Raw genomic sequence first — 25,892 nt, forward strand, 5'->3', positions numbered from 1 at the left:
CCGAAATCGAAGTGAAAACCGAAATGCGAGTGTACCTAATTCACATTTGGTCTAACCACGCTAAATCGTCCGTCATTGTTCTTGTTACTTGGTAACTCAGAGTAGTAAGCGACAACAATGCTTCCGTTGTTGAAACTGGTTATACACGGGCATTGCTAGGACGTTTGTTCGAAATTTCAGCGTATTTCTGCTCGAAAAGCACGAAACGGTTCGTGTTTTGAACTATAACCGGTTGTATTAGGCGGAGTTGAATCATGTGTCGAAAAGACTAGAATGGTTGCAGTATGTCATCGCCTAAAGCATGATTAAACGGCCTTAAAAGCTGAAAGCTAAATTGTGAGGGCGAAAGGTGAGCGCTCTGTGCATACAAAATCAATTTATGCATTAGTTGCCCTTTTTCTCAATGGGAATGTCTATGGGAATGTTGATTGCGGTTAAATCAAATTTTCGCTAATCCAATTATGCATGATTGTGATAGCGAAGATGTGAATCAAGTATTGTCGACTGTGTTTCGCACAAAGGGGATAGCTGAGGTGTGCAGCGTCTAAGCTAAGCCTGCAAAATTCTGCACTAACGATAATTAAGACCCTAAGAAGGAACTCTCCTTGACCCGCCGCACTGAGCCGGAGTGCTGGTGTTGGAACCCGGCCACGGCGGCCGCGTTTCGATGGAGGCGAAGCGCTAAGGCGCCCGTGTACTGTGCGATGTAAGAAGATCCCCAGGTGGTCGAAATTATTCCGGAGCCCTCCACTACGGCTACTCCTTCTTCCTTCCTTCTCTTTGTCCCCCCTTTATCCATTCCCTTACCGCGGTTCAGGTATCCGCTGATATGTGAGACAGATACTGCGCCATTTCCTTTCCCCCCAAAAAACAATTTAAATTTCAAGAAAGAACTCTGACACGGAATAGCCATATTCCTATGGTGCGAAAAGTGGACTGCACTGTTGAACAAAACAAACTAGGTACAGTTTTTTCCTTGGCGGCTACAATCGGTCTTCGCTGCAAAAAGGAATACCAGACGGAGAAGCTGCACTCGAGAGCGTTTGCACCGAGTAACAGACGCCCGTTTTTAAAGAATGAATTTTAATCAAGGTGAGTATTATTTTTTATGCGCTAGCACTAAAACCTCCAATCTCAGATTTCGCCTATGTTTGTCTGCCCAAAGCATCTGTCCGTGACCTTGAGTTTGCTCTGGAAGAGCAACCTGGGTCTCACAAACACCACCGGTGGCAGCACCTGCCATCGCAGGGCAGTGGCGCATTGCTTAACCGCTGCACCACTGAGCCAGCAGTTGTATGACGACTTCCAGGGATCTAAGTTTAAGTGTAAAGTCGTGAATGGCCAACTCCGCGTCTGTGGGCATTAACCAATTAACGCTATCACGTCATACCCTTAAGGCGGAGCCAGAAAAAGGCAGTGTTTGGTGCGAGGAGAGACAGAAAGGCAAAGGCAGCATTCTTCAAATCTTACTCGCTGCTTCAGGTGTTTCCGGGGACTTCAGCACCATGCATTCATTAGTAGCATTATCAGTGAGTTTGTCTGCGACGTCGCCTCAACAATGCGTGATTCAAAGAATTGCAATGGCGCTGATGCTTCCGGTGACATCAGCCAATTCGAAGAGATTCGAACCGACCGGGGAACTAGATAAACACCTATACAAGCGTAGACAGATTCAGCGGAGGAAGCGAACAGGACTGCGAATTTCCATTATCAAATGCGTGGCATTCTCACCTGGCAGACTGGTAGGCAGGCAGGTATATGAGGGCAGCGAGGAAATCGCAAAAGTCTCCGAAAGCAAACGTTTATTGGGCTAACCAACAAAGAAAAAGAATTGAGATCCAGTAAGGAACACATCAAGTGTCCGAGTATTTGTAACTTGACTTTGTTCGTTGACCGCCGTCCCCCAAAGCGAGAATTTTTCTGTATGAAAACCGCATCTACGCCTTTCTTTTCGACGAAAAAAGGTACAAGAAATGCGTGGTGCAAATAGGACAGCATCCTCCCACCCACCTACTCCAAGACACGCCGTATCAAATACATATGCTGAGGTGCAGCACAGCGATTCAGCAGTTTATACTGCCGAGGAAGTACTCACTGATTAATAATAATAATTGGTTTTGGGGGAAGAAACTGGCGCAGTATCTGTCACATATCGTTGGACACCTGAACCACGCCGTAAGGGAAGGGATAAAGGAGGGAGTGAAAGAAGAAAGGAAGAGAGAGGTGCCGTAGTGGAGGGCTCCGGAATAATTTCGACCACCTGGGGATCTTTAACGTGCGCTGACATCGCACAGCACACGGGCGCCTTAGCGTTTTGCCTCCATAAAAACGCAGCCGCGCGGTCGGGTTCGAACCCGGGAACTCCGGATCAGTAGTCGAGCGCCCTAACCACTGAGCCACCGCGGCGGGTTTACTCACTGAACGCAAGTGCTCATTTTTTGCTCCCATGCAAGTATGCTTCAGCGGCACCGGAAAAACCAAGACAAGAGAATTTGCCGCACCGAAAACGACGCTGCTCGCAGTGAGGAGCACATACCGCTCCGAAGTTTGTACCCGGTGAGTTCTACTTATTGCAACTACATTCTGTCTGACTCATCTCCCACGGTCAAGTCGCCCTCAAGTTTCGACTGCACTGTAAAGAAGCCAGCAGAGCGTACAAAAACCGGTCAGCTGGACTACGAAGTGTTCGGTGAACTCTGAATATCCCGGAACAGCTAGTGCTCTGATAACTGCACGCGCGCTCTAAACACGAATACGCCTATAAGGGGTAAGAATGGAGTAAGCTGCTCTGTAGCGTGTGCGCTACAGGGTAGCTTGCTCCATTTTTTACTCCTTTCTGTTTTGAGTGCAGTACCAAACGTGATCGTGCCCAGAGACACAACGCGGGTAGTCCAAATAGGGCCATATTCGTTTTAGGCCACGAGTGCATCAAAGGGTGTTCGGTTACGAGAGGCGGACCCATGTCTGCTCTACACTCTAAACAAGAATATGCCTTTACTGGAGTAAAAAAGAGAGTAACATGTCCTCTACCACACTCCCTTTTAAGTGAAAGGTATATAGGCTGCCTAAGTTTCGGAGTGGAGGAGGAGGAGGAGGAGGAGGAGGAGGAGGAGGAGGAGGAGGAGGAGGAGGGGGACTTTAATGGAACAGGAGAGGTCTGCCTGGTTGTCGGCGTGGCATGCTACTCCAGGTGAGGGTGAAAGAAGAGAATAGTAGAGAATAGGATGGTGAAAAAAAAAAGATTTCCATCACTAAATATGCGGAATGCTACCCCTTGGCAACGGATGTACAGTTCTACAGCAATTGGCATAGTCACTTGATGCAGTTAGCAATGGGAGGAGGGTTTTAAACGCGGCGCCGGAGGTCATGAGGTTAGCAAATAGAGGAGATTGAAACCTCGGTTAAAATACGTAACTGCTAGAGCTTCGCAAGTTTTGGTTAGGGAATTGGTTTCCGTTGCCAATCATAAGTATTGCGTATTTTTAGTGAAGAAAATTTACCCCACGGCTTGGGCAGCATACCCTGCCCCCTAACGAGAGTGCGCTAGAAAACAGCTTTCTCTCTTTTTTACTCATTTCGTGTTTAGAGTGCAGGCATCTTCCGATTCTCGGAACCTGTCCGTATACTACTGACATGCGCTGCCAATCACGGTTGCCGATCGCCTGCATTCCCTAGTTGCTCATGAAAACTTTCACGCACATAATAATAATAATAATAATAATAATAATAATAATAATAATAATAATAATAATAATAATAATAATAATTGGTTTTGGGGGAACGGAAATGGCGCAGTTACTGTCTCATATACTGTTGGACACCTGAACCGCGCCGTAAGGGAAGGGATAAAGGAGGGAGTGAAAGAAGAAAGGAAGAAAGAGGTGCCGTAGTGAAGGGCTCCGGAATAATTTCGACCACCTGGGGATCTATAACGTGCACTGACATCGCACAGCACACAGGCGCCTTAGCGTTTTGCCTCCATAAAAACGCAGCCGCCGCGGTCGGGTTCGAACCCGGGAACTCTCTGAGACGAGCACCCTGTTTTTAACTAATTTTCCTCTTGACGAGACTATAGAACACCTTCTTTATAACTGCCCTCGGTTTCAGCGTGAGCGTGCACTCCTGGCTGCAACACTCCGCCGTTTAGATCCTCGGCCCCTAACTGAAGCCAGGATTCTGGGTCCTTGGAGTAAGCCTTCATCGCAGAGGACAGCTTTGAAGGCACTTTTCAAGTTCTTAAAGGACTCAGGACTGAGTGCAAGATTGTGAACTATCCGTGTGTGTCCTGTGTACCCTTCAAGTAACGGCCAACGGACGTGCGGAAAAGTGATCATATCCCTTTGTTCTCTCCCCTTTCTATCTCTCCCTCCGTTCCCCTTCCCACGTGTAGTGTAGCATACCGGGCGCTGCCTAGTTAACCTCCCTGCCTTTCCATTTGACTTTCTCTCTCTCTCCTCTTGGCGCATAGTACGCAAAAACCGTTTCCAACTTTACCACAGAAGCAGCCAGAAAATTCGTCTTTTTTTGTGAAAACTGGTTGTTCCCTTTCATATTGGACGGACCCATACATACGCAGACACCGAGCATAGAGGCCGTAGACTTCTCTCTATTCGAAGCCGCGCGGTCGAGGACTGTACCGTAAGAAAGCCTCAACGTGTGCTTCATCGCGCTGATGGGAAGCTCCAGCCGCGTCCACTGCAACGCGATCGTTACTTTGTACTTATCACTGATCCTCACTTCATTCGTGTGTCACACACGGGCGATTGTCGAGATCACGAGGGAACGCCCGCAGCTGACGAGTAGCAGCTAACGCAGCGATCGACTAGCCGGACAAGAGGCATGGAATTTCATCGCGAAGGTAAGCGTTGAAATATTTTTCTTTCCTCTTTACGGATACAACTACAAAAAATGACTTTCTCTTCGACGTAGTAAGCCGTGGCCTAAAACTTTCTAGTTCAAATGCTTAACATTTAGTAGCGTATTCATGGGGGCCTGTGAAATTTTGAGTGAACGAGGCCGCTATCCATGTGCCTGGATGCTCTGGCCATCGAGGCACCCTAGGTAGGAATCGCCAGCTGCGGAGATGCTGTTTACATGTGCTTGGGCAGCGCCCAGATAGCTCCGAACATTAAAATAACGTTCTAAAACTTACGTAATTTAAAGTAACGTTCCATGTTTCATTATTGATATATTGATTATTACGATGTAATATTACGATATGCGAGAAAATATTGTTCATAAACAACTTCCCTTTGGAAAAATGCGCTTGTCCAGGTCGAATTTCTAGGCATGAGTATCTCTGGAGTTTGGATGCTGACCGGCGGAAAAAGTGATAACAGTTTGATCATTGAAATTGCAGAAGGTTCTAGTTAACTTGGAACAACTAATAAAATAAGAAGGCGCGTTTGCATCGGCGGGCACGCGATTTGTCATCATGGCATGCTTTTGGGAAATCTTCATATTTTTATTTCATTTACTCATTTGGCATCTCCAGCTGGATTATAGAACCGGCAATCGCGTCCCGGGTTCGAACCGGACCGCGGCGGCTGCGTTTTTATGGAGGAAAAACGCTCAGGCGCACGTGTGCTGTGCGATGTCAGTGCACGTTAAAGATCCCCAGGTGGTCGAAATTATTCCGGAGCCCACCACTACGGCACCTCTTCTTCCTTTCTTCTTTCACTCCCTCCTTTATCCCTTCCCTTACGGCGTGGTTCAGGTGTCCAACGTATATGAGACAGATACTGCGCCATTTCCTTTCCCCAAAAACCAATTATTATTATTCAAGCGCGTCTGGTTCAAATATTTATTTCCAGCTGGAAAATTTCTACTTCCAGCTAGCGTCAGTTGGAATACTTTCCACTTGCTGCTAGTAGTGGAAATGGAAGCGCCCTTTCCAGCCACTCCACCAGGAATACAGCTAGTAGCCCCGTAAAAAAAAAAAAAAACATTGGAACCAATTGGGAATTCTAAATGCATCCAAATGGAACTATGGACAGCCAAATTGATACAAGTGGACTTAAATGAGCATGGCTATCCAATTAGTTTGGCAGATTCCAACTGGCTATTCCAATTGGTCTCCACGATTCCAGTTGGAAGAGCTGAGAACAATTGGAAGTTCCAAAACTAGTTGGACAAATCTAAATGGTATTTGACGTTCCAATTGGCTACTGAGATTTAAATGACCGATGTCCCATTTAAAAAAGTTCGGCGCCAATTAGGCTTTGCAGTTATAAATTTCAAAGTTGTGTACTCTCAAGAAACTGGAAACTCCAACTGGAATGTCCAATTGGATATTTCAATTGGTTATGCACGACTGGAAATATTCTAATTGGAATTCAGTGATTACAGAAATTTTCCAATTGGAAAGCCATCTGGAAGTCACTGATTGCCTTGACTGGGATCTACATGTTGCTCTTTGTCAACACACAGCACTGAACTAATTACTAATCAAGTTTTTTGTAAAAAAGATAACACCTTTACTTGCTGAATTGTTTCCATCGTTTCCACAATCAGTGCAATAGTGGTTAAATGAAATAGCTTCGCTCAACGGGCAAGTACCACTGGCTCCAGCAGAAGGAAGCAAAAGTGTGGTATGTGTACATTAAGGGACCCGCCGCGGTGGCTCAGTGGCTAGAGCGCTCGGCTACTGATTTGGAGCTCCCGGGTTCGAACCCGACCGCGGCGGCTGCGTTTCGATGGAGGCGAAACGCATAGACGCCCGTGTGCTGTGCGATGTCAGTGCACGTTAAAGATCCCCAGGTGGTCGAAATTATTCCGGAGCCCTCCACTGCGGCGCCTCTTTCTTTCGCTCCCTCCTTTATCCCTTTCTTTGCGGCGCGGTTCAGGTGTCCGCCGGTATGTGAGACAGATACTGTGCCATTTCCTTTCCTCAAAAATCAATCATTTCATTTCTTGTTGAATTAGAAGAGCGCTCTTTTCGGCATCATTGACAGCGGCCAAGTACATCAGAATACAGCTAAGACGTGTGAACTAGCAGGCTCGCTAATTAATATTGAATAGTTAACTTTTTAACCATTACTGTTTGGGTTCTTAATTATTGAGAGGCCTCTAGCTCACCTTAATATCCACATTGGTTGGAAATGACGCTGTAACTGTCTCACATATCTTGGTGGACACCCGAACCGCGCCGTAAGCAAAGGGATAAAGGAGGAAGTGAAATACAGGAAGAAAAGAGGTGTCGTAGTGGAGGGCTCCGGAATAATTTCGACCACCTAACGATCTTTAACATGCACTGACACCGCACAGCACACAGGCGCCCTTATATGTACTATACATATCAGTTTATATAATTCTGAAAAGGCGGTTACCCACGGCGCTGTGGCCCAAGAAATTTTGGCTATTTCGACGAGTTACGTATATGCACTGGAGAGGTTGCTTTGCGTGCAATCTTCTCGAAAGCGCATGTATTTTATCGCGATGTAGCCAAAATTTGTTGGTCCACAGCGTCGAGGGTAACTACGTTCTCGAAATTCTAGGAACTGATATGGATAATACTTGCGGTTGGCTACAGGTCTCAATAATTAAGAAGCCTAACTGTAACAGTTAAAAAGTTGACTATTAAGTATTAGTTTACAGCCTGCTAGTTAGGACGTCTTAGCTGTATTCTTATGTACTGCGCACCACTATGCCGAAAAAAGCGCTCTTCTAACTCAAAAAGCCTATTTTTAAGGAATGTGTAGTCTTAGGTGAAACGCCCTGTATATTGAGCTTATGTTCCTTCTGTATTATTCAAGCTTGTTTCTTTGGCAGCACTTGCCTTCAATTGCCCTGCAAGAATGTTGGCACAGACACAATGTCCCCTGCAGTCCTGCAAGGAAATCCAGTTGGTTCCGATTGGAACCAACTGATTTTTGGACATCACTGAAACCAATTTTATCCCGCTCAAGATTCTGAGATAAACATTGAAACTTTATGACGCGACGAGAAATCCCTCTCGCTCTCTTGCTGATAGTGATGTATCACGAGAGCCTGATGAACTAATGCCTTTTCTCCTGATCAGGGGTTCTCTCAGGAACTGAAATTAGAGGGGCGTCAAAATTTCTAGGGGGGAGGATGTCTAGAAGGTAGAGGAGAAGCTGTAGTCATTTTTGGTTGCCGTCACTGCAACAAAAAAAAAATCCTTACGTATTAAGAAGGTGCCTTCAAACGAATAATGGGGTGTGTAATGAATCAGTGCTCCTGGCGCAACACCGGTACCGACGAGCGCCCCCGATAACAGCGCCGCAAGGCAGCGCTTCCGCTCTGATCACGGTGGTGTTCCGGCATGAGCATAAAAACGAACACCCTTTTATAAAACGGTGCACGGTAGAGGACAGCTTACTCTCTTTTTACTCCTTTCTGTTTAGAGTGGGCCACGGTTGCGGTCGGGTACAAAGTTTTTACGAAGACTATACTATGTCCCGACCTGTCGTTACTGTGACAAAGCAACGTGCGCAACGTCCGCTGAGTACGGAGAACACAGCTGACGATTACCGGCGTACGCTGGAGGCAGATGGCCATAGGCACCTGTGCGAGATAACTGCAGGCCGAGCATGCACGCGATAACGATGCGATTTCGACGAGACTAGGATTCGAATTAACCGGAAGTGTTAAGAGTTCAAATTAGCGAGGTCCCGCCTTGCTTTAGACAGAGCGCAAGTTATCAAACTTCTGTCGAACGCTGCCTCGAGGAGGTTATCCTGGTATGTCTCTGACCATTGCTGCTGCTTTTCGACGAGGAAATACCCAGTGGAAAGCAGCCTGGTGGCGCCATCTTACGAACAACAAGCGAGACTAAACTTAGCGCGGGAAGTTTCGAAAAAAAAAAACGGGGGGAGGGGGGGTCATATTGTTGAGACCATATCTTGGCTGCCCTTGGTTAAATTGTATGCACAAATACTTAGTGGTACGACTATTTTCTCCAAACTAAAAAATAATCTATGCATGTTTCTAATTAACCCCAATGTCCCAAGGCATGCCTGTAGACCCTTATCAAATGAAACTACGATTTCACAAACGACTGTAGTTCAACTAGTTAGGCAACTGAAGGATTCTGCACTGCAAGTGGCCAAACAACGCCTCAACAGTGACACACCCACTCGCTAACTTATCTACAAAAGGGTTGCCCTTTTTGCTATCAACCATAACTGTTTCCTTGCAATGTAGTGTGTTGAAACAATGCTACACCGCAAAGCACTGCAGCAACAGATGCAGTAAGCATGACCTTCCCTTGAAAAGTTTTGATACCAAGTAATGCACACCAATTCTATCCACTCCATAAGGCTAAAGATGTATCTAAGTAGGACATTTCCATCTTTGGTGACGTTACTTTTACCATTCTTGGGGACATCATAGTGAATCCCAGTTACGTATATGGAACCTTTCTGCCTTGTTCCTTAGCTTTTGATTTTTAAAGAGTTTAACATCCCAAAGCAACTCTGGCTACGAGGCAGGACATAGAAGGCGGCTCCAAATAATTCTGACCATCCGAGGTTCTTTAATGTGCACCAACAACGCCCAGTACACAGGCCTCTAGCATTTCGCCTCTAACGGTTCCTTAGCTTTCATCTGTTGATACACAAAACCTAGAAACAAAACTCCAGAAATCCTGGTTACTCGGACTTTTGAATACCGTAATTAATAAAGTGCATGTCATTTGGGCTGCAGTATCTTCAAATTTGTCCAAGAAAGAGTGTGACACCAGCAGTCACCTTGAAAGTGTCAGAAGTACAAATTTCCCCATTGAAGTTCATCACAATTTTACCATCACATTAATGAAGAAAAAGAGCGCAAACGATCAGTATTCCATCACCACTTACCGTACCATAAAAATTTTAAACTAGCTTCAGTAACACTGAAGACATCAGCGATTAAAAATGATGCTGCTCCTTGCTCCCGTCAACTCATACAAGCTGATGTGCCACCAAAAAAAAAAAATAAGCAAGTCAAGACAGCAACCTGCCATGCCCAATTTGGCCCATGTCAACTGGGCAGGCCCAATGGGAAGGCTCACCCAAATTGCCCATTCATGTCACCGGGGCAAGGATGGCTAACAATGCATGATGACGGGTTGCCCCATCTGTTGGGGGTAGCAATTTTTAATTTGTAAATTGCAGCGTGCACAGAGCTTTCAACTGTGAGACCACCCATGCACATCTGTTGCATTAGAATATGGCAGCCCTTCTCGGTTGGTCGACGTAGAACGTGTGCAGTTTTCCCATGAGTAATCGCAACTAAATGTTCACTGTTCATCTTATGGCCAGCTTGCAGATGTTGCTCCAACTCAGTTACAAACGTACACAACCCACATAAACTGTGTGCCTCTATGCCACATAAATTCATGCTCCAGTACACCTTGAATAACTGGTTGACTTCTCACTCTGCTGAACACAGTAGCTGCGTTACAGTCTACAGAAAAGACCGGGCCTGTGCTTCTGAACTGTAGCCTGACATGCTAAATTCCTCAGGCATCATGGCAGATTTAAAACACTGGGCATGCAATATTAAACTGGCCAATATGCAAAGATAAATTTTTGTCAAACTACAAAATTTTCAATCAAACAACAAATTCAGTATTCGCTATACAACTCATTTAAACCAAAGAAGGCCAAAGTAAATACACAAAGAGTCAGAGGCATAGGAGCCATCCAGTGTTCTTTCACTGTTGTGTTGGAGGTCAAATGTGATTTGTACAAGGGCAGCCAACAAACTACAAGCAGCAGCTGGGAACAGCAACGATGGCTACTGGGCAGCCCTGGCCTAAGGAGCCTCAGGATCAGTTCTGGGCCTTGGCCAGCTTGTCCTTGAGCGACTGGGGCATCTCGGGGGGCGGGGGCCGCGGCAGACGCAGCCACACCTTCACACCGTCGTAGATGAACCACTGCAGAGCCGTCAGCGTACCGATCATGATGATACGCGGCGTCAGACCCTTCCACAGACCTGCGGAAGAGAGAGGGAACTGTTAAGCCACAGAGGCAGGACTTCCCAATTAAATTGTAAACTCTGGTGCTTAATGTCCCGAAGCGATGTATGGGTGGGTCACAAGCGACACCATACCAGAAGGTTCCCTTGTGCATGGTCAAGAAATTTTGGGTACAACATCTTGAAATAAATAAAACTCAAAGTAAAGCACCAATTTACTCGACTAACACACACCCTTTTTCAAGGTGAGAAAAAAAAAGCAAGAAGTGCAATGCCTTCAACCACAGCGCACACCAGACTTTTGGTCTTCGATAAAGAAATTAACCTTCTCACAGGGAACAACCAACCGCAACCACTCTAATGTCACGAACTAAACAGTGCCAACGCTTCACTCGTCTTTCCCTATCTGACTAACAAATAGTCATCCCTCATTATCACTGTCGGAAGCCTCCTTTTCACTCTAAACAGCCCAAAGCATTTCATCCTCTGCGCAGTTCACGGCATCTCAAATCCCGCACTTCTTGAAACCTTGTAGACCACGGCAGACAGGGCTGTGCCCCATGCTTCCTTCACCCATTCCACAAAATCCTGCAATGAGGCGCGCTTCATCCAGTTGCCTGGCGTTTCTGGAAAGTGGCCCTGCGGGCTGTCGAAACGCTTCCAAATTTCCTTGCTGGAGAAAGTCTCCCTGTCTTTGCTTCCGCCAATCACCCACAAAAGTTTCAAGAACACCGAATGCATGTGAGGCAGCCCGACTGAGACTGACACTTGCTTCTGCGCACAAAAACACCTTTCTTTCAACCTGGCATCGTAGTGAACACGGCGTGTCTTTGCAACCGGCACTTCTATGTTGGATCAAGTCCATGTCGAACTGATGGAACACTTCCGATGTTTGAGTGGCCCATCAGTATGTGATATGGCAATATGGACCATGATACTGATGCATAAAAAATACCAAGCCACCATTTGTGATATTATTGACAATAAGGTGTCACTGGCAGTTTCATTTTTGTGTTAGATTCTAATGTGCATGTCATTTGTTGATTACTTTTTTTCTAGAAAAAAAGGTGCGCATTAGAATAAATACGGTACTCCATAACATGCTATAGACTACTTTCGTTCAAATGTGTTAGCCACAAGTTTCTTCAATGTAACATAAACATACTATAAACACCATTCACATCAATCATTCCGGTGAGGTGTACCTCCTGCGCACAGAATCAGCAAAATAAATCTGATAGAAGATAAATACGGTTGCGTGCCAGCTTTCAAGAATGAACAGAGTACTAATATTCGTGGCTATATATATATATATATACATATATATATATATATATATATATATATATATATATATAGAGAGAGAGAGAGAGAAACAGACATCACTTAACTAGCAAATCGCGATTTTATTCTTTCATCGACTTTTGTGCCTGGATGTGAAACCTTTCCGTGCCAAGCCTACACATGCAAACATGCAGTAAAGCAAATCAAGCCTGAACTCACCAGCCATGCCGAGCTTCTTGGCAGCCTCAATGGCAGTGCTGCCCTTCTCCTGGTTCAGCTTCGACACCACAGTGTCAGCGGGGTGGGACACCACGGCACAGAATACGCCAGCTGCAAGACAGAAAAAATGAAATGTCAACAACTGTTCATTAGTCACACGCCGTCCCAATGATAAAGAAATTGTCTCAATCTGGTTAGGGTCTTTTCTCATCACAAATTAGAAGCTCAACCAAAGAAAACTAAAAGAGATGCTACAAAATTCGCCCACAGTAAACCTCAACGCACATTAGAATATTAACGGCAAAGACAGTGCTAAAGTACACCGACAGTGCACTTTAGTAGTCTAGCAGAAACAGCCTATGTAACCAGTAGTCATCAATTTTGATCAGCACAGTATTTGCATGAATATGACATCAGTTTTTTTCCCACAGTTCACTGGCTTCAGTATGCTTCTCATGTTACATGTGGAACAAGGTGCGAATATCATGGGTTACACGCATCGTCACGAGCGCCATGATTGAGTCTAAGGCATAGGCTCCACAGTGCAGGCAAGAGCAGGTGGCGATAGGCAGATCAGGAAAACACACAGGTTTCAGCCATGTTCCTGGTCTCAAACATGACAGCTGCTATGATGCCGGTGAAACCCACTTATAACGAGATTTTCTTTTTCTCGCTACTCAAGACAGCTAAGGACTTTCACCACAGGACTCTCGAGATATTAGGAGAAGCCAACTTTTTGATGACCTTTGGGACGAATGGCGTGCATGAGAAAGTAGAGGGTGGCTATGAACATGGAAGGAAGGCAGCGCTAGTCAATAATAAAGAGGTGGCACTGAAAGAGTTTAGAAGGAAAAGGAATGAAGGAGCAGTGGGCACAGGACTGGGCAGCGCTAAACACGGAACGGCAGTGGCAGACTCAGCTGCATACAATAAAGTGTTGGAGGCTTTTCAAAGTGCTGAATGGTGTCGCGTGCATTTCTAAAATGTGCCCTCAAAAACCAGTACCGGCATATCCACTGCTTCTATACTTTTGCGTGCTGTATATGTCTTTCTCCGTGCCCTCGGTTGTAGTTAACTTGAATAGGCCGAGATCGTGTTATAATCAAAATGCTTTTCTCCCGTTTTCATGAGGTCTCGAACACCCACTTCACAAATTTGTGGTCATGCTACATATGTGTAAATATGGTATACTACTTTGTTTCATACAGCCATCCGATATCACCACTCGAGAAGTATCCTGTTTGAGATTAGCATTTAGCTTTTTCTGGAAAGCAAAGTTCTGAAGAAAACCAATGCTCGATTACACAGCAACAGACTTGATTGCTGACGCAGCTGCACACGCAACAACTTCCAATTGATTTAGCCTTTCAAGTAATGTGGCTGCATACCAATGTATCCGGCAATGAAGGTGACAACCAGCTGCTCTGGCTTGGAGCACTGGTCACGTGGCTTGGGCACCACATGCTTGTAAAGGAGCTCCACGGTGCGCTCAAAGCAGGCGAACTTCATCATTGTGTATGGGATCTGACGCATCCATAGCGGGCTGATACCCTTGTAGAACCTGCAAGGTTTCATTACTACATTAAAAAGGCCCCTGAAAAAGTATTGTGCACACATACACACTGTAGCACTCTTCCTTTCAACCTCTAGCCTTTCTTCGACTCTGTTGCACATCAGGGTGCCTCATGCCACCCAGGTGCACGCCACCAGGTGCAAGCTATTTCATTTGTGGTCATTTTGGGTCTTGAGGGAGAGGCGTAAGTGTTGCAGTGAACTAAAACGAAGCAGCAATAATTCTGCAGCTTTTTGTTCAGGTTTCAGTTGTTGAAACTGAAACCAAAACAGCCCGAGAGAAGAAATTCGATAACAAATTATTTAGCAGTCATCGGCTGATATCACAAGGTGATCATGTATACTTATGTCTTAAGCATCACTGCAAAGAAAACATGGAACCAAACATTTGATGTCTGAATGCTTTTAACGCTTGGATAATGATGATGGTGGTGGGCAGCTCGCCACCAACTGGTGCCCCACACGGAAAGTTAGCCGCAGTAATTGAAGCATTGGTAAACTAAATGAAGCTCCCACAGCTACACTATTCCAACATTGCTCAACTACTTTGCCCACTGCCCCCATCAGTTAGAAACACCACTCGAAGCATTTAAGCTGACAGCCCCTCAGGTTGAGAAAGATATTGTGTTTCATTACAAGTTTCAGTGCAGTTTCAAAACATTGCCTCATAGCCAGCAAAACATTACCCCTAAGCATATAGTGCTAAAAGGAATATCTCCAAACTTTGCCTGGTCGAAATTATTCCGGAGCCCTCCACTACGGCACCTATTCCTTTCTTCTTTCAGTCCCTCCTTTATCCCTTCCCTTATGGCACAGTTCAGGTGTCCAACGATATATGAGACAGATACTGCGCCATTTCCTTTCCCAAAAAACCTATTATTATTATTATTATTTATTATTATTAACTTTGCCTCTACCAACCTTCTACTATTCATCTCAGCAAATCTGATGTCAGGACATCGACACCAGTGATTACTTAAACCTCAAACCTTAAAGGGACACTGAGGAGAACCCTATCAAAATTTTTTTGTTAGCAATATCTGATAGTTCGACATTTCATGGCTTTGTTGACGCTTGTCCGGGAACGAAAGATGCATTTATTTCAAAAAAATTTGGATTCGAAGTTGAAAAATTTTTTCCCGCCGCTCCGATTCAAACTCGAGAACTCTTATGACGACACGGAGAACTCTTATGACGACACAGAACGGAGTGACGTGAAATGTGACGTAAACCTTCCGTGCGCAACTTTCCTTTGCAAGCCTCAGAGATTAGTGACATCCATGAAGTAAGGAAAATTCCTCCATGGTGGCGCCTCTTGTCCTAGGAAGTCATCACGCTTGTACTTGCGAGATTGGCCTGTGGCGGCGATACCTGTATTTTGGTTCTTGCTATTTTCTACATTACAAGAGCTTTGTTTTCAGTAAGAGTGGCGTTTTTGTGATCAGGAGCTGGTATTCTATGGATACAAGCCAACTTCAATTTCTCCTCAGAGTCCCTTTAACAGGTAGGCTTCTAGTAAAACAGTGCTATTACTAGTTGCTACAAACTGGTAAGAGTGCACACTTCCTACATTGTAAGAGCAAATGGTACCAAGGCAGACACTACACCCACTCAAGCATGCAGTAACTCCGCAATGATGACGCTTGACCTGCAAACACCTACCCACGCAGTCCTTCCTCTTTGTAGATCATTGGCGCAACCTTGGAAAGGTATGGAGGGCAGCCAGCCAAGGTCTGGATGCGCACTTTAACCGCTTCCATGGGGCACAGGGCAATGTCGGCAAAGAACTCTGCCGAGGCACTGGCTGCCAAGTACAGGGATGTTCGCCATAGATAGGACAGTTCCTAGTGAAAGAAGGTATGGTGCGAGCATTAAACACAGCCGGGCCCTTTTGAATAAACACAAAACGCCTCATATCTGTACCCAGCGCTTTGAAAACACCTGCACGCAAAGGTTTACGGTTTAAGGGGGTTTAACGTCCCAAAGCGACTCAGGCTATGTGGGACGCCATAGTGAAGGGCTCCGGAAATTTCGACCACCTGGGGTTCTTTAACGTGCACTGCATCCGTTTAAATACAGCCTAAACCTCCTGATCAAAACCCACCTGTGGGCACAAAACAATGCCACAGGATCCCGAGACCCCCCCATTATACAGTGAACATACAAGAATAATGTTCTCAGTTTCTTGCCCATAATGCATAATGATGTCCTTGGAACTTCCACGTTCCATGTTTAAAGAAGAATTGGTTCTTACTGCCCAATCAAGATTTTAAATTTTTTTGCACCCATTCAACTCAGTAGGAAATGACTACCACAAGTGATTTCCGAGGACAAGTTGAAACAAGGTGCTCAGAAGTTAAAACAAATATGCGAGCTGATCGGTGCTCAGCATTAAAAACTGAATATTACCTCTCCTAGCATGTTGCTGTACAGGATCTTGAAGACCTCATAGAATCCAAACTTGCCAAGCCCTTGCAACGAGTAGCCAATGGCTGTTGGCGCCCAGCCGCGGCCAAGACCCCTCGTGCCTTCCTCTTTGATGGTTACGCTAAATCCTTGAAATATGCCCTTGTATTTCCCTGGATTGGTCTGCAAGGCAAACACAAACAAACGAACAAAGTAAACTTGAGAGACCAGGCTCAAGAAACAAAAGCATAGGCAAACGCCAAAGGAATGAACGCACGCGCTTTACCTGTATTCTGCATTTCACAAGGTCCAGAGGGACGATGGCGGTGTGGGTGATGCCGCAACTGAGGATCCCTCCGAACCCGCACAGGGCGTAGTACTTCATCGAGCCGAACACGACGGGCTCTGGGCAGCAAAAGAATCGCGAAAAGGTAAACGCAATGCACTACAGTCGTCACCCAGCTGCATGGACATTCGCATTCTGTCATTTTCTAACGCTTTCCTCGTAGGTAGGGCGTAAAATCCACGCAAGAAAGTAGTCGACAAATCTCGCAGCGGACTTCACAGTATAGAAGGAGGGAGAAACCCATATCCCCATCATACACTGAATTAATACGCTGGCATAATCAATCTCTTCCGTCAGAGTGAAAGCTTATTTGTCATTCAGAGGGTCGCCCCCCGTCGGCTACCTGCCCTCTATAATTTTAGTACAAGGTCAACCAACAACTTGCACTAATATGTGCTTGATGCGCAGAGTTAAACATCCTAGACGAAACAGTCTGATGAAATAGAAAAGTACTCGGCAAAATGCTTCAAAGAGCTTGAGTCCGGCTCACCGTCCGCAGCGCAAGCGCTGAAAGTCCTTGGGACCACAGTCGTTGGCACCGGCATCAACTCGGCCGACGAGTCGCACTTTGCCGAGAATGGCCTCGCAAACGGGCTCCGCTTAGCGGTTTCTAAAAGCTGACTAAAACTGTTCATCTTGGAGTGTAATAAAGTCCAATTGTTCGCAGACCAAAGCCAGAAAAACACAGGAGGACACTTTGACCGGGTGCTCAAGCCCGACCTTATGCCGAACTTCTGTGAAAATGGCTGACGACCGGGCAAGAGGACACGTGATGTAGTTTTTCGCGTTGCCAGCCCGTCTCGCACTAAGTTCCCGCCAAAACTGGCGCTTACAACTCCTTAATTGGCGCGCCAAGTCAATGGTCTTCTTTTCATTCTCAATCGTCTATGAAAAACATTTTAGTTTGAAATTTTGAACTTGCCGATTGTATATGTTCAAAAAGCATTTTTTTCTTTTTGGTTAAGCTTTGATATTTTGGTTCCACCGGTTTCAACAACTTGATTACTGCCGCTCTTCACAGGCGCACTGGCTAAACAACCGTACAACCTGCACTGTGAAGTAAAATCGGCATAATATTTTATCATGACTGCACGGGTTTCGTAGTCTGACAGACCACTACGAATGCCACTCCTTGCGCCGCTTCGCAAGGGGCATAGCCAGCGTAGCCCCATCTACATGGACATCTAGCAAGCAGCAGGTCATTGCAGCAGGTGGATGGGCGGCTTTAGCTTTAGCATCGGGTCGAGTTGTATGGGGTTCGTTTACTTGTCTTGAACTGTTCCGTTCAGTGTACAGCGCTTTCCGTTCTCGTTTCTACAAGATAATGCAGCTGGGCTGAAAGGGCCCTTCGAAATCGAAACGAACGAACGATGGACAAGCTGAAGAGAGCGCTGAGCGGCGGCGAAGACCGCGGCGATGAAGAGCAAGGCATTGTGACCCAGGTAATACGTCGACATATGCGAGACGATGTGCGGGGACGGTCGGCTTGAGCCTCATTTCGGGCTGTTTTCAGATCGTGGACACCTCGACCCTCAGCTGGTCGACGCGGGTGAAAGGATTCGCCATCTGCTTTGTGCTGGGCTTCGTCTTCTCGTTGATGGGTGCCGTGGCTATGGCGTTTCCAGGCGGCCTCAAGATGTTTGGCGCCTTCTACACCCTGGGCAACATAACAGCCCTGTGCAGCACGCTGTTCCTCATGGGGCCTGCCAACCAAATCAAGAAGATGTTCGCGCCGACGCGAGCCATCGCCACCTGCGTCATGATAGTGGGTAGACCCTGTGTTATATAGATTTGGCCGATGACATTTGTCCATGTTACCAGCTGGCGGGCTCTCCTCGAGACTTCATCGAATGAAATATAATCGCAATGAAACTTGCCGTAAATGTGCCGGTTGACTAAAGAGCCTTTGAACAAAGTTGCCAAATTCACTGCTTTGTAATATGAGAACGGCATGACTGCTGATGAGGTAGTGTGCTTGCTTAATGGACACAGCAAACGAAACGAGCGTTTCGGCAAGCAGACCATTTTGCTGTCGGGCATGGCTGTGATGTCGTACTCATCATGTGCTCGCTTTGCAGGGATTCTTGGTCCTGACACTAATGGCTGCATTTTGGGTGAGACACTTTCACTTAACACATATTCAGCGCTAGCAGTATTCCTTGGGGAAATCAATTGGTCATAATTTTTCCGATAGAAAAAGTTCAAGAAATGCATTGTGCTTATAGAACCACCCCTGCCAAGAGTTGCCAATGAATCCGCCCCTATTATATAAAATAACCCTGAATGAGTGATGGGTGGGATATGTGACTTTTTACTTCTGGGTGTGGTACTTCTATGCTGTGGTGTGACATTATGTTGGTTGAGCTCCATTAATGAATTCAGGGTATTACAAGAGCCACCCCCTTTCCTTTGTGTGTGTCAGCCCATACGTGAACATGTACCAGGCTGCACCCCCTATTTGGCTCTTCTGAAGGTGCACTGTGACATTTTAGCTGTAGTCACCAGAATCACTTCTCATAAGATCAGACACCAGGGCTAAGTACGTTAAGTAGTTGAGTGCTCAATCGGTTCATGAATGTATGTGTAAGCAACATCAATACAAATTGCTCCCATTCTATAAACCTCTTTGGTGCACCAAATAATTTGCATCGGCTATCAGTAGCATTGTGTAAGGCTACTACTCAGCTAAGTGCCACACGCCAAGTTTGACATTACACTGGCCATTGTAACAGCTTGAAATCAAGGCAAAGCTCAATGCTTTACTTTCTATAGGAGGTATTCACTCAAGCCATAGTGGTCGCCATTTTGGTGTCGACGTAGCACGGCAAAAGGCTACAGTGCGTGTCTAATCGGGCTTATCCTCCCGACTGCACAGCTGAAGCTGGGCGTTGAACACCAAAATGGCGGCCGTGACGTCACGTGAATACTTTCTATAATTCTAAAAAGGGCATCTGTTAGGGGTGCTTGCACTCACGTTTTCACTTTTTGGAATTTAAAAATGAGTTGATTGCTTGAAGGACATCCATGCCTTGTGTGAACACTGTGACATTCACTTTTCCAGTGGAAGAATGCACTGCTGACTATCATCTTCTGCATCATCCAGTTTTTGGCAATGACATGGTACTCGTTGTCGTACATCCCCTTTGCCCGGTAAGCAGCACTCAACCATTAACCTGCTGGGTCCAACGTGTTCAGCCAGTATGCAGTGTTCAGCTAGAAGCAGAAAATCTGCTCTTTCTAATGGCATGGTGAAGTCAGGGCTGGATAAGAAGCTGAAGACTGGTAAAAAAAAAAAAAAAACGTGCATTTGGCAGACTTTTGTGGTGCGAAGGGGTAGTTGCAGTAGTGTGTGAAATGGAACGATTGAGAAGACATTCATAGCTTGCTTCCTCTGGCAAGAAGGTAAGATGCCTGAGGAAGGAGCTGTGAGCTTGGTGTTCTCAGTTGAGCTCAGGGGACCTTTGTGTTGTCTCACAACTCAGCTGAGATGTGAACTTGTTACACTCACTTAACCTACATGCTGGGCATGCTGAGCCAATGACAAGTCCAAACGTTACTTCGGAGTCTGTGGCGGTGGCAGCGGTGCTGTAGTATGTGTTAGCCAAGAACTTCGCACTTACGTGCTGGCCAGGGAGAATTTTCATAACCTGGTGGACACAGGTCATTCGAACTGGAAACCAAATGCTCACTTGAATTGGCCACTGTGGTGGTGCAATGCATGTAGAGTACCAGAATGGAATAATAAAAGGAGGAAAATCATAAAGTGGTGAAGTTTAAGAACTGGGTGAACTCTGGGAAAGGAGCCATGCAAGGATTTGTATAGAAGGGGTAAAGGCATTTGGAAAGAAATCTCTTTATGATAATTTGTTCGTATGAGATCACGGCACCCTAGAAGATGGAGGCACAAGAAATATACTCAGGAGGATGACTCGTGTAGACTGTGTGGCAAGTCTGAAAAGGCATTGAAAGGTATTGAACATATTCTATTGGAATATCATTTCATTTATTATTAATACCCTCAGGGCCATTACACCAATACCCACATAGTATCCATCGCAGTGTCAATGCCAGCCAGATCAGCATCTCTGAGGCACTAGGGTTCATGGGTAACAGAGGTAACCTGAGGGTGTCCATGTTGGAGGCCAGTGAAGAAGGTGTAAAATTAAAGCAGGGAGCATGCTTTCGTGTTCAGGGACAGGGTCTACAGGAGTCAAAATCTGTATATCCTTGAAGCATTTGGAATTTGTACTTGAAAGAGTGGTTAATTTCATGATAGTGATTGTTGAGGCTAAGAAAAAAGATTAAATATTGAATTCCGAGGCTGGTGGCATCTTCCACTGTCCCATTTCAAAGGGGGTGCTCATATGATCCATCTATCCAGCTGCATTGCAGTTTTTCGCGAGCGTTATTGTTCTGGAATGAGGGTGAAAGTCGGGGAGCTTCTAGCCTATTACTCATGTTATTAATGCAAAAATAATTCTTTGCTTCTGCCCTGTGCATATTTGAGTACAGCGAAAACTCTTTCAGTCCTGTTCATCGCTTTCGGTTTGTCGCCTTCTATGTTTTCGCCGTGCAGCCTTGTGACAGGCATGAATGTGGAGGAATGTGTTAGGCGTGCCCTGTTCGTGCGTCGTCATCCGAATCATAGCTCCTTGGTATACCCTACCACATGCTTTCGTATTCAGCTGTTAAAAGACATGACGGTTCAACAATGCCAAAGAGGAAGGCTTTTGCACAGCCATTAACAAAGCTGCCCTCAACGTATTGCACCAAATTACTAATTTTTAAAAAAAAAAAGTTCATGCCCTGTGTAAAATATGAAACAACCTCATAATCCATCAGCTTTTCTTTTTAGCTGCTGTATCCTTCCTCTCTGTGCCTCGCTCTCTCTAGCTTGGCATTTTCCCTCTGACAGGTTAAAGATCCCCAGGTGGTGAAAATTATTCCGGAGCCCTCCACTACCCCACCTCTTTCTTCCTTCTTTCACTCCCTCCTTCATCCCTTCCCTTATGGTGGGGTTCAGGTGTCCAAGGATACATGAGACAGATACTGCACCATTTCCTTTCCCCAAAAACCAATTATTATTATTATCCCTCTGACACTACAGTGTGGCACTCTGCTACAGCGTTCCCTTTCTGCCCTGTATATTTCTCTCACACTGCTTGATGTCGTGGCCCTCCACCTGCTCTTTCTCCTTGCCATGCTCTACATTGCATCAAGCTTCACACTCTTATGCCGCTGCTAGGGCGCCGCGAAGCTGACGGATATGCTGATTAACATCTATCGCTTTAGAAGGAAAGAGTGAGGGCAAGAAAAGAAAAGGACTGAATTTTTATTCTTGAAGACTGCATCAGACATGTGTAACCCCGAAACATTCGGCATATTTAGAATAGTTTATGTGGGATGCAGCTTTGAAATCCACAAAAATGGCCGAGAAAAAATTGCTTTTTTAAAAGTTGTTCTGTCCGCTTATTTACGTCGGTTTTTATGCTGTCCCGAGGTTTCATTGCTGAAATCGGCTGGGAAGTACCCTAAAAAAAGCTCTGCATTGCGGGCAAATGCTCGAACAATGGGTGTTTTTTTTCCATTATGGGTTTCTGCCTTGATACCCACTTTGCAGAGCAGATGTCTTCTGAGCTGTTTTATCTATTTTCACCCAGTTTGTTTCGTTGCACTCCTGGACTGTAACTGCAGGTCAAGACTTTTTGTATCTCAAATTTCTTACTTTAGATGCGTCGACAGACAGCGCACCGCAAAAATTCAAAATCGAAATTTGTGCTTTGCGAAGAGAACAACTAATAACGTCTCCTGTAACACACTGGAAGGAATGCAGTGAATATTGAGCCAGCCTTCTGCCTCATTTTCTGAACTCGGCACCCTTTTCAAAATATTCAGAGGAAAACTATATAATAGAAAACAATTTACTGTGGATATAACAGTGAAATTCTGTGAGAGTAGTAGCAAAATTACTCCCAGTGTGCTTTAAAAATTTGGTGTATATACATCAAGAAATAAAAAGAAATTGCTGAAAGCCAAGTCCTCCCCACAAGTTTTTCCACATTGCAATGGAGTGCAGTGGCCGAATTAACCAGCTGTTGTCAATGCCTCTTTCTAGGGACGCCGTCAAGAAGTGCTTCCAGTCGTGCATGGGCTGAGCTGACATATGTGTCGTGCAGTGGTGCCTTTCCCTCAAGTTGTCACATTTCCTGGGGTTGTAATTTTATCTGTGTGACGTCGAGTTGCTGTTTGTGCACATTATACCACACAGTCATTGATTTTTCAAGAGACTTATTTTTGATACAGGACTGTTGTATTTCAGCCAGGAACAACACAAGTGTTGCATGATCAGGGAATAAACTAATCTGTGTTGTGTGTGTGTGCCCTGTCATTTTGCACTAATTAAAGGAGTTGTTGAATGAGTCAGTGGAAGCAGTGTTGTTCTGTTTGTACACTTTTTAGTATCAGTCAATGGAAGTGCAACAGTCCATGCTCGCACTGTTCAAGTGTATCGGCCAGTTTTTTTTTTTTAATACATACCTTATTACAACTAAGCCATCTGAATGCAGCAGACTCCCATTAAGACAAACTTGAATAAAATTAATAGCGGATAAGGAACAGTATGAAAACATTTGGTTGGTTTCAGGACTCTGTGCAAAAAAAAAACCCTTCGCGTGACCCTCTGCTAAGTTAAACTTTCGCATCGACCAGGGATCACTGCTCTCCATCAATGGTAATTAGATAGCATTCACATGTTGCTTCCAAGGCAAGAAAGCAAGAAAAAATGCTTTCCTGAACATTCGTGGTAGGTGCGGGAAGCTCCTACGTAAGCCATTGGAACCCATGTATTTCGCTCATTAATACGGACAAAAATGCAAATCTCTACTGTCTCATCCGGACGTTTCCTGTATTTTGAAAGCAGGATGCCAACGAAAGCCAATGTGAAAGTAAGAATGCCCGAGTGATGTCCTTTTTTTTGTGCTTTCATGTTTTATATGGTGCCCAGTTGGTGTGCCTTACCATTTCCCGTATAGCATAAATTAATGGGAAGAAAACTGTTTGCAGCTTGTGGTATGCTGGGAGCCGCATTAAGCAGCTACCAGCCGAGAGTACAAGCATGTACTGCATGTACTTGAAAGTTCCAGGATGTGAACACTCTTAGTAGAGACTTATCGTGAGAAGCCATTAAGAGTAATGGACCACTAAGCACTTTGAACTGCACTTCACTATTTAGAAGATAATTGCAACCAGAATAATTCACTTGCAGCTCCCCAGTTCACTGCCAACCACTATGCACAAATGCAGACCTTTATAAAAGTTCTTTTTTTTTACAATACAATTCAGTATTATGTACGACTCTCTTTATGAATAGTTTAGCTTGGGGACCAAAGTGTACACAAGGCGCGACTACAGTAGAACCCTGTTAGGACGAAATCTTTTAAGACAAATTCTCAGATAAGGTAAGCAAGGAGACCATTCGGTTGGTTTCCCATATAATTCGATGCAAAAAAAATTGCTTCAAAACTACCTTTTTCGCACGATTCTGTTATGCCAAACTTTTGCAGTGGCTACGAACCCCGGAGACCGCACGTGACAGCACTGGTGGGTAGTCGGCTCTGCAATTTCAAGCAGAGCAAAGAATATATGAAACGCTTCTTCCTATTCTAACACCATGGCTTCCACGCAAGAAAGCGCACCCCAACAAGATGGCTTTCGCGCAATCTCGCACAACTGTGCAAAGAAGCTGTCTTGTGGGGAAGTTTTCTTGCCGTTGGGGGAAAAGGCAGGACACCTCTCCTGCCTCTGCGTGTCAGAGATGCCAGATCTCGGTACTGTGCGCGTGTCACGTGCCACACATTGCCACTGGCGGACTAATAGGCACGGAGTGCACCCGCTCATTGACTTTGGTCCGAAGTGGTTGGGAGCCAAATATTCAACCAATATGGCGTTGCAACGCATTATTGCGGTGTAGAGATGGCCAGATATCGGCGCTGCATGTGCATCAGCCTCAGAGATCAGGACAGCCACCCTGCTGAAGAAGCAAAAAGGGCACACGGCTACCTACACCACTAGAGCACTTGAAGCCTCAAGAACAAAGTCAGCAACAAAAAAAAATTTGGCACAGACACACAAGACTGCTTACGTACGAGAATGCAAAAGCATTGCTGTCCCTGGGTGTATTGTTTGTACAAGTTGTTTTCTACCAGTTTGTGTTTGCACATTGGCTGCGCACCAGGCCGCAAACATTCGGACCCTCTCGCTGCATGGCGACGCATGCACACACGTGCACATGGCACCACCCGGAACACTGTGCAATGGTCAAAAATTTGGTATGAATGTCGGGGAAAACTGGTGCCACATGGAGGTTGGCCAGTGGCGAGTATTTATAAACAAACAAAATGTATAGGATTGTCTGAAGTGGTGGTGCTCTGCTTGCTGTGTGCATCATACGGCCACTTGATGACATAACCCTATTTTTCTTGCGATCACCGGGATTTTCTGTACCATCTGCGAGTACACACGCACACATTAAATCAACTCACTTCATGCGTACGCCATATACACTATTGCAACTTCAATGCAAGGTCATCTTATTGTTTTTATGTAACATATTTGGACATGCATTGCATGCTCTTTCTTTGAGGGCACTTCTGTCAAGACAAATTTTCTGGTCCCTTCAAGTTCAATCTTAAATGGAGCCTAAGAGACTAGCTTCATTTGCAAAGCTTTAAAGCACGCTTGAGTTCTGCACCATTTGTATGATTATGCAGTCAGATGCAAATTGGCAGAAACACCACACCCCCAATGTTTGGAACAAACCAAGAACTTAATAAAGATGCTCACTTGCCTAACAAGCGAACTCAAAATAAAAACCCATTCAAAAATTAATCAGCCAATGAAACAAAAGGCAAGAATTGGGCCATGCTGAACCAGTGCACATACGTATTAGCCAGTGCCAATAGCATCATCATCAGCTTGACTACACTCACTGCAGGGCAAAGGCCTCTCGCAAGTCTCTCCACTTAACCCTGTCCTTTGCCAGCTGCGCCCACCCTATGCCTGCAAACTTCTTAATCTCATCCGCCCACCTAACTTTCTGCCGCCCCCTGCTATGCTTTCCTTCTCTTGGAATCCACTCAGTTACCCT

General features: G+C 45.4%; 2 protein-coding genes across 3 annotated transcripts; one reads left to right on the top strand and one right to left on the bottom strand.

Annotated features, from left to right (window-relative positions):
* Positions 1-10,308: 10,308 nt before the first annotated feature.
* On the bottom strand, positions 10,309-17,511 carry Mpcp2 (Mitochondrial phosphate carrier protein 2). Its single transcript, XM_077632199.1, has 7 exons — positions 17,238-17,511; positions 16,688-16,806; positions 16,405-16,584; positions 15,658-15,839; positions 13,812-13,984; positions 12,424-12,534; positions 10,309-10,938 (listed from the first exon to the last, which is right to left on the bottom strand). Exons 1-7 carry the CDS (start codon positions 17,380-17,382, stop codon positions 10,775-10,777), a joined length of 1,074 nt encoding a protein of 357 aa, XP_077488325.1. The 5' UTR covers positions 17,383-17,511; the 3' UTR covers positions 10,309-10,774.
* A 297-nt stretch (positions 17,512-17,808) lies between these two features.
* Positions 17,809-23,176, top strand: LOC144099111 (vesicle transport protein SFT2A). Of its 2 annotated transcripts, none has more exons than XM_077632200.1 (5): positions 17,809-18,189; positions 18,261-18,512; positions 18,826-18,861; positions 19,809-19,897; positions 22,863-23,176. In XM_077632200.1, exons 1-5 carry the CDS (start codon positions 18,118-18,120, stop codon positions 22,900-22,902), a joined length of 489 nt encoding a protein of 162 aa, XP_077488326.1. In that variant the 5' UTR covers positions 17,809-18,117; the 3' UTR covers positions 22,903-23,176. The 2 variants fall into 2 exon arrangements, 1 of the variants encoding a protein (XP_077488326.1); XR_013307309.1 differs by having other exon boundaries at positions 17,924-18,189; positions 19,809-20,706; positions 20,770-23,176.
* Positions 23,177-25,892: the final 2,716 nt, after the last annotated feature.

The sequence above is a fragment of the Amblyomma americanum genome, chromosome 7 (assembly GCF_052857255.1).
Source record: "Amblyomma americanum isolate KBUSLIRL-KWMA chromosome 7, ASM5285725v1, whole genome shotgun sequence".
Lineage (NCBI taxonomy): Eukaryota > Metazoa > Arthropoda > Arachnida > Ixodida > Ixodidae > Amblyomma > Amblyomma americanum.

Excerpts from the sequence above, each read along its gene's own strand:
- LOC144099111 (XM_077632200.1), top strand. The coding sequence starts at position 18,118 with ATGGACAAGCTGAAGAGAGCGCTGAGCGGCGGCGAAGACCGCGGCGAT. Across the intron at positions 18,190-18,260 it reads AGCAAGGCATTGTGACCCAG|ATCGTGGACACCTCGACCCT; the intron begins GTAATACGTCGA and ends GGCTGTTTTCAG. Across the intron at positions 19,898-22,862 it reads TCGTACATCCCCTTTGCCCG|GGACGCCGTCAAGAAGTGCT; the intron begins GTAAGCAGCACT and ends GCCTCTTTCTAG.
- Mpcp2 (XM_077632199.1), bottom strand. The coding sequence starts at position 17,382 with ATGAACAGTTTTAGTCAGCTTTTAGAAACCGCTAAGCGGAGCCCGTTT. Across the intron at positions 16,807-17,237 it reads CAGCGCTTGCGCTGCGGACG|AGCCCGTCGTGTTCGGCTCG; the intron begins GTGAGCCGGACT and ends TTTGCTGCCCAG. Across the intron at positions 10,939-12,423 it reads CAAGAAGCTCGGCATGGCTG|GTCTGTGGAAGGGTCTGACG; the intron begins GTGAGTTCAGGC and ends TCTCTTCCGCAG.